Here is a 16,760-nt window from a genome sequence, read left to right as displayed (position 1 = left end):
AACGGCCACTCGGTCGAGACCCTGGTGGGTGTCTGGAATGCCGCAATCACTGGGGCATTAGATCAGGTGGCTCCGAAATGCCCTCTCCCCCTGAACAGGGCTCGGACTGCACCATGGTTCAATCTGCGGTTACGAGCTCTGAAACAGGAGGTGAGACAGCTAGAGCGCCGGTGGCGGAGGTCTCGCTCCAAAGACGATCAGACACGGGCTAGAGCTGTATCTTCAGCCTATCACGTGGCGGTGAAGGCAGCAAAAAAAGAATATTATGCTGCCTCTATCGCGTGTGCAGGGTGCTGTCACAGGAGGCTGTTCCAAGTTGTGTGGAGCCTGGTCGGTCCTGTGGCTCCTGAACCACTGGAGCATTCTAAGGCCTCCTGTGAGGCCTTGGCAAGGCACTTTGCAGAAAAAATTGATCAGATTACTGTGCACGCTGTGGATACAGTTAGTGAGCAAGAGGCGGCCTGTGGCAAACCGGTTTTGTGGGATCGATTCCAGCTTCTTCCTCCTGATGAAGTGAACAAGATGCTTTCATCTGTAAGGCTGACCACCTGCTTACTTGATCCTTGCCCATCTTGGCTCATTATGGGCTGCAGAGAGAGGCTGGGTGAGGGGATCAGGGCGGTGGTGAATGCCTCCCTTGAGGAGGGAGTGATGCCATCAGCCCTCAAGGAGGCAGTGATAAGACCACCCTTAAAGAAGCCCTCCTTGGATCCTCAAGTTCTGAACAACTTTCACCCAGTCTCAAATCTGCCATTTTTGGGCAAGGTGATTGAATGGGTGGTGGCGATGCAGTTGAAGGCACACTTGGAAGAAACTGATTATCTAGACCCATTTCAGTCGGGCTTCAGGCTTGGGTATGGGACAGAAACGGCCTTGATGGTCACCTTGGTAGATGATATGAGGAGGGTTCTGGATAGGGGTGAATGCTCCTTCCTTGTTCTCCTCAACCTCTCAGCGGCTTTTGATACCGTTGACCATGACCGCCTGGAGGGATTGGGCATTGGAGACACTGTATTACGGGGGTTCCGGTCCTTCCTCTCTGGCAGGTACCAGAGGGCAGCACTGGGAGAGGAGGTTTTAGACCCGTGGCCACTCACTTGTGGGGTGCCACAGGGTTCCATCCTCTCCCCGATGCTATTTAACATCTATGTGAAGCCGCTGGGGGCTATCATCAGGAGGTTTGGGGTGCGGTGTCATCAATATGCGGATGACATGCAGCTCTACCTCTCGTTCAAATCTTCACTAAGATTGGCCGTAGAATCCCTGTCCAAATGTCTGGAGACAGTGAGTGGCTGGATGGGGAGGAATAAGCTGAAGCTGAACCCTGACAAGACCGAGGTACTTTTGGTGGGAGACAAGAGGAGGCTGGGGGATGGTGACCTGGTGTTGAATGGGGTACGGTTACCCTTGAAAGACCAGGTCCGCAGCCTGGGGGTCATTTTGGACTCCCAGCTGTCCATGGAGGCTCAGGTGTCAGCTGTGAGCCGGACAGCGCTGTATCAACTCCATCTGATATGGCGGCTGCACCCCTTCCTTCCTGACCATCTGCTCCCATCGGTAGTACATGCCCTAGTCTCCTCTCGTTTAGACTACTGTAATGCGCTCTACCTGGGGTTACCCTTAAAGACGGTTCGGAAGCTGCAGCTGGTACAGAATGCGGCGGCTCACCTGATTAAAGGCAGCCGTTGGCGAGATCACATCACTCCAGTGCTGAAGAAGTTGCACTGGTTACCGGTTGTTTTCCGGGCCAAATTCAAGGTGTTGGTTTTGACCTTTAAAACCCTATATGGTTCCGGCCCAGCCTATCTTAAGGAGCGCCTCCAGCAACACCAGACAGGCCGCTTAACAAGATCAGCCTCGGATGGCCTTCTCTCTGTCCCATCAGCCAGGACAGCTAGACTGGTGGGGAAGAGGGAGAGGGCCTTCTCTGTGGTGGCCCCCACTCTGTGGAACTCCCTCCCTAGGGAACTCCGCCATGCCCCCTCTTTAATGAGCTTCCGTCGTGCATTAAAAACGTGGTTGTTCAGGCAGGCATTTGGGGTAGGTTAGGGTATTTTAGAAAATGTTTTTACTGTAGAATTTTATTGTTTTAAACTGTTTTATTGTACGCTGTACATCGCCCAGAGTGGCTGGGTGACCAGCCAGATGGGCGATTAATAAATTTAATAATAAATAAATCAAATCAAAGGCGACTGAAGGCTGGCCAGACGCCAAGGATTTGGGAAAAGGAATGCAGGCAAGCAAAGGGAGGAGACAAAACCCAGATGAAAGAGGGGTTTTAATTCGTAGCCAAACGCCTGTGGCTGTCAGTGCTCTGGGAAGAGGATTAAGAGTCAGCAGTGGCTGTAATGATGACAGAGTTAAAGGGGTGGAGAAACCTAGACTGATGTGGCAGGAAGAAACAGAGCCTAAGGGGGCAGCTGAAAGGATATTTTGCAGAAGAGCTGGCTCAGCTCCTGACAGGGTGAAAGGCACAGACATCCCCTGCCCCAATCCTGGGGAAGCTGGCTATCTGGCTTAGTGGAGGGGCAAGAGTGTTGTTGGAAGATCCTGCCTTGAGGAACAACTCCAGGTGAAGGGCAAGGCAACAGAGCTCCTGTCCTCAGAGCTAATTTCCCCAACAGTCTCGGAAGATAGAGCAGAGAAGCTTATCTGCCTGCAAGCCAAGATTTTGTTGTTCAGTCGTTCTGTCATGTCCGACTCTTCGTGACCCCATGTCCTGCGCTATCTCCCGGAGTGTGCTCAAGTCCATATTCATTGCAGCGGTGACGCTATCTAGCCACCTCATCCTCTGCCATCCCCTTCTCCTTTTGCCTCCAATCTTTCCAAGCATCAGGGTCTTTTCCAGTGACTTTTCTCTTCGCATTAGGTGGCCAAAATATTTGAGCTTCAGCTTCAGTATCTGTCCTTCCAATGAGCAGTCAGGGTTGATTGGGGCCACATGCCATGATATTCATTTTTTTAATGTTGAGTTTCAAACCAGCTTTTGCACTCTCCACTTTTACCCTCAACAAGAGGCTCTTGAGATACTCTTCGCTGCCATTAGGGTGGTATCGTCTGCGTATCTGAGGTTGTCGATAATTCTCCCGGCAATCTTAATTCCGACCTGTGATTCATCCAACCCGGCGTTTCTCATGATGTACTCTGCATATAAATTAAATGAGCAGGGTGACAATATACAGTCTTGTCATACTCCTTTCCCAATTTTGAACCAATCGGTTGTTCCATATCCGGTTCTTACTGTTGCTTCTTGACCCTCGTACAGGTTTCTCAGGTGACAGGTAAGGTGGTCTGGTACTCCCATCTCTTTAAGAATTTGCCACAGTTTGTTGTGATCCACACAATCAAAGGCTTTAGCGTAGTCAATCAAGCAGAAATAGACGTTTTTCTGGAATTCTCTTGCTTTCTCCATGTTACAGTGAATATTGGCGATTTGATCTCTAGTTCCTCTGCCTCTTCAAAACCCAGCTTGTACTTCCGGTAGTTCTTGGCTCACATACTGCTGAAGCCTAGTTTGTAGGATTTGGAGCATCACCTTGCTGGCATGTGAAATGAGCACAATTGTATGGTAGTCTGAACACTCTTGGCATTGCCCTTCTTTGGAATTGGAATGTAAACTGACCTTTTCCAGTCTTGTGGCCATTGTTGAGTGTTCCAAATTTGGTGGCATATTGAGTGCAGCACTTTAACAGCATCATCTTTTAGGATTTTAAATAGCTCAGCTGGAATACTGTCATCTCCGCTAGCTTTGTTGTTAGTAATGCTTGCTAAGGCCCACTTGACTTAACTCTCTAGGATGTACAGCTCAAGTTCAGTGACCGCACTATCATGGCTGTCAGGGACATTAAGATCTTTCCTGTATAGTTCTTCTGTGTATTCTTTCCACCTCTTCTTAATCTCATCTGCTTCTGTTAGGTCCCTGCCTTCTTTGTCCTTTATCATGCCCGTCTTTGCACAAAACGTTCCCTTGAGATCTCCGATTTTCTTGAAGAGATCTCTAGTCTTTCCTATTCTATTCTTTTCCTCGATTTCTTTGCATTGTTCATTTAAGAAGGCCTTCTTAAATGCCCAGTGCTGTTCAACATATTTATTAATGACTTGGAGGTGGAGGTGCAGGGAATGCTGATCAAATTTGCAGATGACACCAAATTGGGCGGGATAGCTAATACTTTGGAAGACAGAAACAAAATTCAAAGTGATCTGGATAGACTGGAGCGCTGGGCAGAAAACAACAGACTGACATTTAATAGGGATAAATGCCAAGTTCTGCACCTAGGAAAAAGAAACTAAATGCACAGTTTCAAGATGGGGGATACGTGGCTCAACAACACTACAAGCGAGAAAGATCTTGGAATTGTTGTTGATCACAAGCTGAATATGAGCCAACAATGTGATGTGGCTGCAAAAAAAGGCAAATGCTCTTTTGGGCTGCATTAATAGAAGCATAGCTTCCAAATCCCGGGAAGTACTAGTTCCCCTCTACTCAGCACTGATTAGGCCTCATCTGGAATACTGTGTCCAGTTCTGGGCACCACACTTTAAGAAGGATGCAGACAAACTGGAGAGGGTTCAGAGGAGGGCAACAAAGATGATCAGGGGACTGGAAACAAAGTCCTATGAAGAGAGACTGAAAGAACTCGGCATGTTTAGCCTTGAGAAGAGAAGACTGAGGTGAGATATGATAGCACTCTTCAAGTACTTGAAAGGTTGTCACAGAGAGAAAGGCCAGGATCTCTTCTTGATCATCCCATAGTGCAGGACACGGAATAATGGGCTCAAGTTACAGGAAGCCAGATTCCGGCTGAATATCAGGAAAAACTTCCTGACTGTTAGAGCAATATGACAATGGAACCAATTACCTAGGGAGGTGGTGGGCTCTCCCACACTGGAGGCATTCAAGACGAGGCTGGACAGCCATCTGTCAGGGATGCTCTGACTTGGATTCCTGCACTGAGCAGGGGGTTGGACTCGATGGCCTTGTAGGCCCCTTCCAACCCTACTATTCTATGATTCTATAATTCTATTATTCTTGTCTCTCCTTGCTATTCTCTGGAACTCTGCATTCAGTTGGGTATATCTTCCCCTTTCTCCCTTGCTTTTCGCTTCCCTTCTTTCCTCAGCTACTTGTAAAGCCTCATCAGACAGCCACTTTGCTTTCTTGCATTTCTTTTTCTTTGGGATGGATTGAGTTGCTGCCTCCTGAACAAGGCTACGGTCCTCCATCCATAGTTCCTCAGGCACTCTGTCTATCAGGTCTAATCCCTGAAATCTATTCCTCACCTCCACTGTATATACATAAGGGATATGATTTAGGTCATACCTGAATGGTTTAGTGGTTTTCCCTACGTTCTTCAATTTAAGCCAAAATTTTGCAATAAGAAGCTCATGATCTGAGCCACAGTCAGCTCCAGGTCTTGTTTTTACTGACTGTATAGAGCTTCTCCATCTTTGGCTGCAAAGGACATAATCAATCTGATTTCGATATTGACCATCTGGTGATGTCCATGTGTAGAGTTGCCTCTTGTGCTGTTGGAAAAGAGTGTTTGCTATGATCAGCGTGTTCTCTTGGCAAAACTCTATTAGCCTTTGTCCTGCTTCATTTTGTACACCAAGGCCATGCTTGCCTGTTATCCCGGTGATTTCTTGACTTCCTACTTTAGCATTCCAATCCCCTATGATGAAAAGGACATCTTTTTTTGGTGTTAGTTCTAGAAGGTGTTGTAGGTCTTCATAGAACCGATCAACCTCAGCTTCTTTGGCATCAGTGGTTGGGGCATAGACTTGAATTACTGTGATGTTGAATGGTTTGCCTTGGATTCATACTGAGATCATTCTATCGTTTTTAAGATTGTACCCCAGTACTGCTTTTCCCACTCTTTTATTAACTATGAGTGCTACTCCATTTCTTCTAAGGGATTCTTGCCCACAGTAGTAGATATAATGGTCACCTGAATTAAATTCGCCCATGCCTGTCCATTTTAGTTCGCTGATTCCCAAGATGTCCATGTTCAAGCTTGCTATATCATGTTTGACCATCTCCAGCTTACCTTGATTCATTGATCTTACATTCCAGGTTCCTAAACAATATTGTTCTTTACAGCATCGGACTTTCTTTTCACCACCAGACACATCCTCAGCTGAGTGTCCTTTCGGCTTTGGCCCAGCCGCTTCACTCTTTCTGGTGCTACTAGGAAATTCCCTCTGCTCTTCCCCAGTAGTATACTGGACACCTTCTGACCTGAGGGGCTCATCTTCCGGCATCATATCTTTTAGCCTTGTGATACGTTCCACGGGGTTTTCTTGGCAGGAATACTGGAGTGGGTTGCCATTTCCTTCTCCAGTGGACTACATTTTGTCAGAACTCCCTGCCATGACCTGTACGTCTTGGGTGGCCCTGCACGGCATAGCTTATGGCTTCACTGAGTTATGCAAGCCCCTTTGCCACAACAAGGCAGTGATCCATGAAGGGGGCAAGCCAAGATGCCCAACTTTAAAAAGATGTTGCTGGGAGGAACTTTTCTGTAGTGTTTCCTGGGTTTCAGAGTTTATAGTTTATGCTGTGTTGGCCACCAGTGATGTAACTGAACACCTTTTGAGTAATACATTTAAGTGTCAGCAAGAGTTTGTGGTCACACCTACCTATGAAAGTAATGGAATAAGGAGGATTTGAGGTACGATGTCCAATGGACCCACTGGCAATATACTAGAACAGGGGTCTCCTGGTAGAGCACATGCTTTATATGCAGAAGCCCCTAGGTTCAATCCCTGGCATCACTAGTTAGAAGGATCAGGGAGGAGATGTTAGGAAAAACCTCTATCTGAGACTCTAAAGAGCTGCTGCCATTCAGAGCATACAGTCCTGAACTAAATGAATAAGTAGTCAGACTGCATAAAAGACAACTTTGTACATAATAACATTGGCTTTTTTCCAAAAATGTATTCAAATGGTAGTACATTACAATGAAATAAGATGCTGTTTGGTACACCAAACATTCCATGAAGAAAAAATGTGAACAAAAGAAACTAGAGGAAAAGGAACATACCAGATTTTGGATACAACTTAAATTCATCGTATTTATATTGCAGGTTAACACAATGGATGTTTTTATATGATGTTCACCATGGCCATGCCATCAGTGATTACCATTTCCCATTTTAGTTTATTGCAGTTGGATTACATTTCAAAGCACATATCCATGTCATTATAGTAATAAAGTCACTTGAGGCCCAGGTAGCCTTGGTGGCCAGGAGTGCCTTTCATCAGCTAAGATTGCTATAACAGGGGATTTGCCCCTTTTTGGACAGAGATAGCTTCATGACAGTTATCCATGATCTGGTAACTTCCCAGTTGGATTATTGCATTGGACTGTAGGTGGGGTTACTTTTGAAGATGGTTCAAGAAACTTCAGTTAGTTCAAAACAGAGCTGCTCAGTTACTAACTGGGAATTGCCAATATGATCATGTGATGTCAGTGCTTTGTCAGCTGCACTGGCTTCCAGTCCATTTCCATGCCAAATTCAAAGTTTTGGTGTTGACCTTTAAAGCTGTAAATGGCTTGGGATCTAAAGAAACCTGTTTGAACCCTTAGGTCATCTTTGGAGGTGCCCCTGCTGAAGGAAGCTAGATGGGTGGCTACAAGAGAGAGGACCTTCTCACTTGTGGCCACCCCACTTATGGAATGAACCCTCCTGGCACATATGTTGTTACCTTTTCAGAGCCAGGCAAATACCATTCTTTTCTCTCAAGCAACTTAAAGACCTAGTTCTAGATTTTTATGGCTGTTTCATCGATTCTTGTACTTTGTTGTTTTGCATTGTATTGTATTGTATTCTTTTAAAATTTTGTATTGTATTTTATATTTATAACTGTTTCTATGGCATTTTAGTCTTTTAACTGTTTATAATCTGCCCAGAGAACATTGGTTATTGCGCAGAAAAGGTAATAAATAAATAAATAAATAAATAGTGTGATGCACAGAGAAAAGTCCTGAGAATAAGCACCTATTTCTTTAAAACTCTACTTTATATGTCACAATGGCTGAACTGTGACATCTCATACTAGCTTTCATATAATGTACAGAGCATCCCACACAGATCCACGTGAAAAAATTCCCTCCCCGCTTTGATCCTAGGAAGGTGTCAGCTGACCAATTCACAGGTATTCTCTGTCTATGTGACAAGCATGACCAGGCCACAGGTGTCAAAATTCTTCCCAAATGGCCCACATGGTCATGCTTGACTAGCAAATGAGAATAATTTTGATAATTATGTGCCAAGAAAGGCCACATGAAGGTGCATGATGCCCACAAAGGCTTCTGTGTTTGGCAAATGTAGATACGCATAATTTTCACTTGTCACTCTAACAGTTTTCACACCTTTGCTGACATCACCTGTCACCTGGGCCCATCTCCTGACCTCCATAATTTTGGCCAAAGGTCTGAAAGGGCTTCTCTGTACTTATAGCTGTACAGTACTAGTAGAGTACTTCAGCTAAACACATGAAGGTTGGGGGCAGGACTAGCAGGGCATGATCCTGCTCTCCCATCTCATTCAGTAATTTCAAATTAATCACACTTGGCCCTTACAATACAGGCCTTCAAACAGGCCTAAAAGTGTGAGTCTTCCAAAGTGCCTTTTGTGCTGCTGGGTTTATGTTATTCTGAGTTTTTATTTTATCGGAATATTTATAATTTTGTTTAAATCTACAGTGTTAAATGTGCTGTCTCACAGTAATATATAGTGTGATATGTCTAGGGGGCAATGTGTCTAGGGGGCGAAATCCTACTCATTTCCCTCTGCAAATGTAAGGCTTCTATTATCAAAACAGGGAGGGGGCAATTGTCAGCATTTTCCCCTCCTCCCTGCAATCCTCCCACCCCGTCCCAAAATCTGCTCCGGGGGGTTCACCAAACCCTGAGGTTACCAGGGGCAGGTGGCACTCCAGCTTCCACACCAATGGTGTCTCTGAATGCAACTTTTATGTTCTCCCACTCACAGCTATGGGAAAAAGCAAACTCATGCATTTGGTGAAAACCTGTGCTGACCTTAGAGGCTCTTGCTACATAAGAGATGTGTAGCAATTTAGTAGGCTGTACAATGAAAATCACATCACCTTAAACACTTCTTCCCCAGGGGGAGTGTAAATTTATGCGGTCTCCATTAGCCTCAAAGACAAGATTAGTTTACAACTCGTACTACTGTGATACCTGTAAGTATAGAGTTACCAAATTCACAGACTGATTGCAAAAACAAAGGAGAAGTAAAGCTGAACAGCCAAAAGAAGTGGCATAAGAGGTTAAGTCATCCTAGGATGCATCCTACAATCCAAGTTTCTAAGAACATTTATGTAACTCTAAAATCAGTTTTTATTCAACTTCATTTATTATTTTTATTTATAGCTGAGGGACACAGAGGTTAGCTGTGGATTTACTCCGCTAGGTCTTCACAGGGTTTGCGTTACCTTGACAGAAAGCTGCAATTTCTGCCTCAATTCATCAGTGACTGGTTCATATTGGATCAACCGACGAACTTGGAGCACATTTGGACATTTTACTATAGGTGCAGGAGATGCTGCTAACCCCTTGAATTCTATGGACAGGCCTTTCCAAGCATGCATTCCAAATGGAGGGCCTGGAGTCTTCCTCTGAATCCAAACAACAAAGAGAAGAGTGGGATGTCAGTTATGCATTTCAATGGCATGTTCTTCCAAATAACTGTTTATGATCAAATCTGCCTTCAGCCAGACATAGGAAGCTTGCCATTTGCAGAACAGGAACCATGTCTTGGCATAAGTAAATTTAGAAAGACTGAAGGATTATTGCTTTTGACCCCAGGTTTATGTTGTTATTTATCATGAGCAGATTAAATACTGTCAATGTTTTACAGCGTGATGAAATATAGAAAGAGGTTCTTAAAAGAAAAGTTAGGAACCAGGTCGATTTTTCCAAATGTAAAATAATTTAGATACAGCAGGAGCTGAATTTTACATGCCCAAATATATATTAAACATTAGAACGAAGGTGTCTTCTGGGTAATAACTATGTTACTTAATCTATATCTTATTTCTCCTCTCCTACTGCCCCACAATGCAGACGAATGTCAGAACACTTAGTGGTGCCCTAGAAGAACAGGTGAGGGCAAAACTATGGATACTTGCTGAAAAATAATGGATTACTTAGAATCATAGAATAGTAGGGTTGGAAGGGGCCTACAAGGCCATCGAGTCCAACCCCCTGCTCAATGCAGGAATCCAAGTCAGAGCATCCCTGACAAATGGCTGTCCAGCCTCGTCTTAAAGGCCTCCAGTGTGGGAGAGCCCACCACCTCCCCAGGTAATTGGTTCCATTGCCGTATTGCTCTGACACTCAGGAAGTTTTTCCTGATGTTCAGCCGGAATCTGGCTTCCTGTAACTTGAGCCCATTATTCCGTGTCCTGCACTCTGGGATGATCAAGAAGAGATCCTGGCCTTCTTCTCTGTGACAACCTTTCAAGTACTTGAAGAGTGCTATCATATCTCCCCTCAGTCTTCTCTTCTCAAGGCTAAACATGCCCAGTTCTTTCAGTCTCTCTTCATAGGGCTTTGTTTCCAGTCCCCTGATCATCTTTGTTGCCCTCCTTTGAACCCTCTCCAGCTTGTCTGCATCCTTCTTAAAGTGTGGTGCCCAGAACTGGACACAGTACTCCAGATGAGGCCTAACCAGTGCTGAGTAGAGGGGAACTAGTACTTCCCGGGATTTGGAAGCGATGCTTCTATTAATGCAGCCCAAAATAGCATTTGCCTTTTTTGCAGCCACATCACATTGTTGGCTCATATTCAGCTTGTGATCGACGACAATTCCAAGATCCTTCTCGCTCGTAGTGTGGTTGAGCCACGTATCCCCCATCTTGTAACTGTGCATTTGGTTTCTTTTTCCTAGGTGCAGAACTTGGCATTTGTCCCTATTAAATGCCATTCTGTTGTTTTCTGCCCAGCACTCCAGTCTATCCAGATCACTTTGAATTTTGTTTCTGTCTTCCAAAGTATTAGCTATCCCTCCCAATTTTGTGTCATCTGCAAATTTGATCAGCATTCCCTGCACCTCCTCCTCCAAGTCATTAATAAAAATGTTGAAGAGCACTGGGCCCAGGACTGAGCCCTGCGGTACCCCACTCGTTACCTCTCCCCAGCTTGAGAAGGTCCCATTGATAAGCACTCTTTGAGTCCGATTCTGTAGCCAACTGTGGATCCACATGATCGTTGTTTCATCTAGCCCACTTCGAGCAAGTTTGCTCATCAGGATATCATGGGGCACTTTGTCGAAAGCTTTGCTGAAGCTTTGTTTACTTAAACAAGGCCAAAAGCACACAATACAAGGCAGAGCTCACAGCAGCTGAAATATCCAAGGGAAGTGGTTACAGTGGAACCAGCACTTGATCACCCGCTTAGTGGCAGAAGTGGGGGCTCTTGTACACTGTCTTCTGTCTAGCTGGCCTAACAGGCAACTGCGTAGTTGATGGGAGAGAGGGAAAGAGGCAATGCATGGACTCAATTCAGGCTCTCTTGCCCCCAACAGATAACTGCTAATTCTTTAGATTTGTATTTTCACTCCTGCAAGCAGAATGTATCTATAAGAAAACTATATATAGTCACAATCATACACTTCACATAGTTGTATGGTTTTACTGGCTTAAGACTGCATAGCACTTGAAAATATGCAGTGTATAGAGCAGTTGATAAATCCTGGAATATCAGTGCTGTCAAATCATAGTCAAGCACTGAACAGTTCTGAAAGCTGCGTACCTCAACCGGAGGAAAGTTTTCCCAGGTTCTTGACTGGAGATTATCAGGAATGATAGTGGCAGAGTCTCTCTTCATTACCCATCGAGATGCTTCAGTCAAGGGGTGGAGGACAGTAATGCTTAGGACTCCTGGTTTGAAAGACAGACAGAAAAACTGAAGATGCTGCTATGTAGAACTGACCACTCATCCTATTTTTAAGAATCTTGAGCCTAGCAGGTTTCCATAGGTAAGAAACTTAGGGCCTTTTGCACAGTCAAAGCATGTTCTCAGTACATTTAAGGCTATGCAAGATACACATTCAAGAATCCAAGTGCACGTAATATATGGGTAGGGGATGGGTCTTACTCAAAGGATATGTGGAGTAGCTAGTGCTGTGAGATATAGCTGAACTACTTTTCTCACTTAATGAATAAAGGAAAATCATACCTACCACTCCCCAAAATCCAGGGGGACCCCACTTTAAAAAAACGTGGTTTTTTTTGACAAACAAAATGACTAGCTTGCAAGCTAATTTTGACTCTTTTGAGGCTCCGTAGCAGCTACAGACACCATTTTATTTCCCCCCTATTTTTGGCCTCTGCTTGGGGTAGACAGCCTACAGAAATGGCCCTTGGAGCCCCCGCAGTTGCCCACCCTGCTGTAAACCCTCTCATTAGAAATATCATATTGTTCCCTTTGATGGACTCCTTGAGCTCTCTGACACGTAGGTAAGGCCTCCAACTTCTATTTTCCAAGGATTCCATATGGTCTGCAAAATCTGCATTGGATTTAATCTAACTGTTGTCTGTAGCTTCATTTACAGTGTTAGAGATGTCAGTATGTTTTTCTGCTGCTTCTTCCACTTGTCTTTTAGTGGCTAGATGGTCTGAACTTATTCTTTTCATATTTGCTTCAGCCATTGGCGGCTTCTCCACATGAGGTTTTTTTATCCTGCAACATTACCGGGGGTTTTGCTTCCGGATTCTTTGTGGGATTAAGATGGTGTCAGCATGGAAACTGAGCCCATAGAGCTCCAGAGCAGTTCTGATTCTGAGGAAGAGCAACAACCCATGGGAGAGGAGCTCGCTCATCCCTCACAGGCACAGCGGCAGGGAGAGATTCCTCCTGCCTGCATTCCTGAGAGAGATAGTGACCCTGGCAGTGAGAGAGCAGGGGATGGGGTTTTGCTGGATGCTCGGCGCAGATGCAGGGACCAGCGCCAGATGGAGGGTGCCGAGAGGAGGCGCTCTGCTCGCTTGGCACTAAAACAACGGTCGCATCCCGAGGACCCAAGGGTAAGAGGGAGGACCTCTCCATAGCCCATAAGTTCAGAGTCTTCCCGCCCTCCTCCTTCAAATGGGGACCAAGTGCCTTACCTGGAGCTTAGGCTACTCTGCTAACTACCCCAGTGCAGTTCCTTGCTTAGTCACTGGTGATTAGCATCTGAAAGAGTCATTAAGTTGTAAAAGGAATAAAGCCTTGGAAAGAATCCTTTTCATCTGTGTCTTGAGTTGGCTATTGGAGGGGACTGTAAGAGGCAGCTAGGGCGCTCCTAACAGATGGGCTCCTTTACACAAACTTCCTGGTTTTTTTCAGAGGATTGGCTTTATATGCAAGTTCTATACATTTCATTATACAGCCACTAGATGGCACTGTTATAGTGCCACTTCCTCTTTACACGGACAAAGTCAAACCGCTCCAAACCACTTCTTTTTATTACCTCATGATCTCCGTTTCAAATAAAGCTGCGGAAATGAACGGAAAGCATGGGAGATGTGCTCAAAGTTGACAGCATCATGTAAAGGACCCACAAACCTTGTCAGTAACCAATCTTAATTGCAGGATAAAAGCCCCATGTGAAGAAGCCCTGGGTCAGTTTCTCCTTTTGGAGTTTTCAACATAATTTCTCCCATTATTTGTCCATTTTATCTTCCTCTAGGCCTCTCTTTGTTCCTCTGTTTTTCACTTTCAAGACAGACATAAGCTGTCCATCTTTATTGAATAGGATGCTCTGAAGCATTGCATTTTATACGCTTTCCTTGGTTGTTGATTTTTGTAGGTTTTTATAGTTGTTTAGTATGATTGTTTTGGTGAATCAGAACTCTGGCTCAAGGTGCCACTTCAGTCTATGATGTCATTTCCCCCCATGATGGAGAATTTTAATCTATTTGGATTTAAAAATTATAGTTGGAGCACAGTCCTATGCTGCAAGAGTGCAGATTATACTATCTCCAAAGAATGTTTTTGGATTTTTCAACCCAACCTAAAATGAAGAGTTCATATAATGAAAAAGGTATGTGGAAGGGAAAGCTGTGTCACTCGTCTAAAATTATGTTTCAGAAATATCCTTGACACTCATGCAACCACGGGCCACATTACATTTAAAAGCGCAAAGAGCAGATACTTCTGTGGGAAGTACAGTATTTTCCCAAGAATAGAATATTGTTCTTTGAATGTCTGAAAAGCTGTAGCAGAATGGTGAAGTGACTGACTATGAATCATAGAATCTTAGAATACTAGAGCTGGAAGGGGCTTACAAGGCCGTACAGTCCAACCCCCTGCTCAATGTAGGAATCTAAGTCAGAGCATCCCTGACAGATGGCTGTCCAGCCTCGTCTTGAATGCCTCCAGTGTGGCATTCCAATTGGTCCAATTGGTTTCATTGTCGTATTGCTCTAACAGTCAGGAAGTTTTTCCTGATGTTCAGCCGGAATCTGGCTTCCTGTAACTTGAGCCCATTATTCCGTGTCCTACACTCTGGGATGATTGAGAAGAGATCCTGGCCTTCCTCTCTGGGACAACCTTTCAAGTACTTGAAGAGCGCTATCATATCTCCCCTCAGTCTTCTCTTCTCAAGGCGAAACATGCCCAGTTCTTTCAATCTCTTCATAGGGCTTTGTTTCCAGTCCCCTGATCATCTTTGTTGCCCTCCTCTGAACCCTCTCCATTTTCTCTGCATCCTTCTTAAAATGTGGTGTCCAGAACTGGACACAGTACTCCAGATGAGGCCTAATCCGTGCTGAGTAGAGGGGAACTAGTACTTCCTGGGATTGGGAAGCTATGCTTCTATAAATGCAGCCCAAACTGGCATTTGCCTTTTTGGCAGCCACATCACATTGTTGGCTCATATTCAGCTTCTGATCTACAGCAATTCCAAGATCCTTCTTGCTTGTAGTGTTGTTGAGCCACGTATCCCCCATCTTGTAACTGTGCATTTAGTTTCTTTTTCCTAGGTGCAGAACTTGGCATTTATCCCTATTAAATCTCATTCTGTTGTTTTCTGCCCAGCACTCCAGTCTATCAAGATCACTTTGAATTTTGTTTCTGTCTTCCAGAGTATTAGCTATCCCGCCCAATTTTGTGTCATCTGCAAATTTCATCAACATTCCCTTCACCTCCTCGTCCAAGTCATTAATAAAAATGTTGAAGAACACTGGGCCCAGGGCTGAGCCTTGCGGTACCCCACTCGTTACCTCTCCCCAGTTTGAGAAGGTCCCATTGATAAGCACTCTTTGAGTCCAATTCTGTAGCCAACTGTGGATCCATCTGAGAGTGGTTTCATCTAGCCCACTTTGAGCTAGTTTGCTCATCAGGATATCATGGGGCACTTTGTCGAAAGTTTTGCTGAAGTCGAGGTATATGATGTCCACAGCATTCCCATGGTCCACATGGGAGGTTACTTGATCAAAAAATGAGATCAGATTCGTCTGGCAGGAGTTGTTCTTGACAAATCCATGTTGGCTTTGAGTAATCACTGCATTGTTTTCAAGGTGCTTACAGATGGATTGCTTTATCATCTGCTCCAGAATTTTCCCCGGGATGGATGCCAGACTGACTGGTCTGTACTTCCCAGGTTCCTTTTTTTTGAAGATAGGGACAACATTAGCCCTCCTCCACTCATCTGGCACTTCACCCCTCCTCCAGGATTTCTCAAAGATAATAGACAGCGGTTCTGAGAGTTCTTCTGCCAGTTCCTTGATTACTCTAGGATGCAGCTCATCTGGCCCTGGAGATTTGAACTCATTCAAAGTAATTAGGTGTTCCTTGACCATATGCTTCTCAATCTCAAGCTGCAATCCTGCCCCTTCAGCCTGTACTTCGCCTTTGCCAGGGGGGGTCACAGACCCTCTTTTGGGAGAAGACTGAGCCAAAGTAGGAATTGAGCACCTCTGCCTTTTCTTTGTCATCTGTTATCGTTTTGCCATCCTTATTTAATAGCTGAACAACCATTTCTTTCCTCTGTCTTTTACTATGCACATAGTTGAAGAAAGCCTTCCTGTTGCTTTTAGCATCCCTTGCTAACCTCAGCTCGTTCTCAGCTTTAGCCTTCCCTGCAATTCTGTGCCACCCCCTGTACTCTTCCTTTGTTGCTTTGCCTTCCTTCCACTTCCTATATGTGTCCTTTTTGGTTTTCAGGTAATCTCTAAGCTTTTTGTGAAGCCACATTGGCTTCTTCTGTTGTCTTCCACCTTTTTTTCTCATTGGAATTGTTTGTAATTGTGCCTTGAGAATTTCCTTTTTTAAAAGCTCCCACCCATCTTGGACTCCTTTTCTCATTAGAGTCGCTTGCCATGGTACCTTACTTATCACTGTTCTGAGTTTATTAAAATCAGCTTTCCTAAAATCCAGGGTACGTGTTTGACTACACTCGGCTTTTGCTTCCCTTAGAACCAAGAACTCAAGTATAACATGGTCACTTTCCCCCAGAGTTCCTGTAACTGCTACTTTATCCACTAAGTCATCTCTGTTGGTTAGGATCAAGCCAAGGATAGCCAATCCTCTAGTTCCTTCCTACACTTTCTGTAGGAGGAAGTTATCCACCACACAAGTCAGGAATTTCTTGGAGGGGCCATGTTTTACAGAATTTGTCTCCCAACAAATATCGGGGAAATTGAAGTCCCCATTACTACTACATCATGATTCCTTGAAACACTGGCTATTTGCTTTTCACATGTTTCATCCTCGTCTTCTCCTTGGTTGGGTGGCCAGTAGTAGACTCCG

General features: G+C 44.7%; 1 protein-coding gene across 1 annotated transcript in view; it reads right to left on the bottom strand.

Annotated features, from left to right (window-relative positions):
* SPAG17 (sperm associated antigen 17) overlaps positions 1-16,760 on the bottom strand; it is a 265,350-nt gene that overhangs the window by 79,067 nt on the left and 169,523 nt on the right. The window contains exons 34-35 of the mRNA XM_084835270.1: positions 11,781-11,908; positions 9,461-9,643 (exon numbers count right to left, since the gene is read on the bottom strand). Of these exons, the coding sequence (XP_084691396.1) occupies positions 9,461-9,643; positions 11,781-11,908 (311 nt within the window). The remainder of the gene's footprint in view (positions 1-9,460; positions 9,644-11,780; positions 11,909-16,760) is intronic.

Source organism: Heloderma suspectum, chromosome 2, assembly GCF_057233095.1.
Source record: "Heloderma suspectum isolate Gila_16-S chromosome 2, 16-S_ref, whole genome shotgun sequence".
Taxonomy (NCBI): Eukaryota; Metazoa; Chordata; class Lepidosauria; order Squamata; family Helodermatidae; genus Heloderma; species Heloderma suspectum.
The sequence above is the reverse complement of the archived record's forward strand: the minus strand, read 5'-3'. Positions and strand labels throughout refer to the sequence as shown.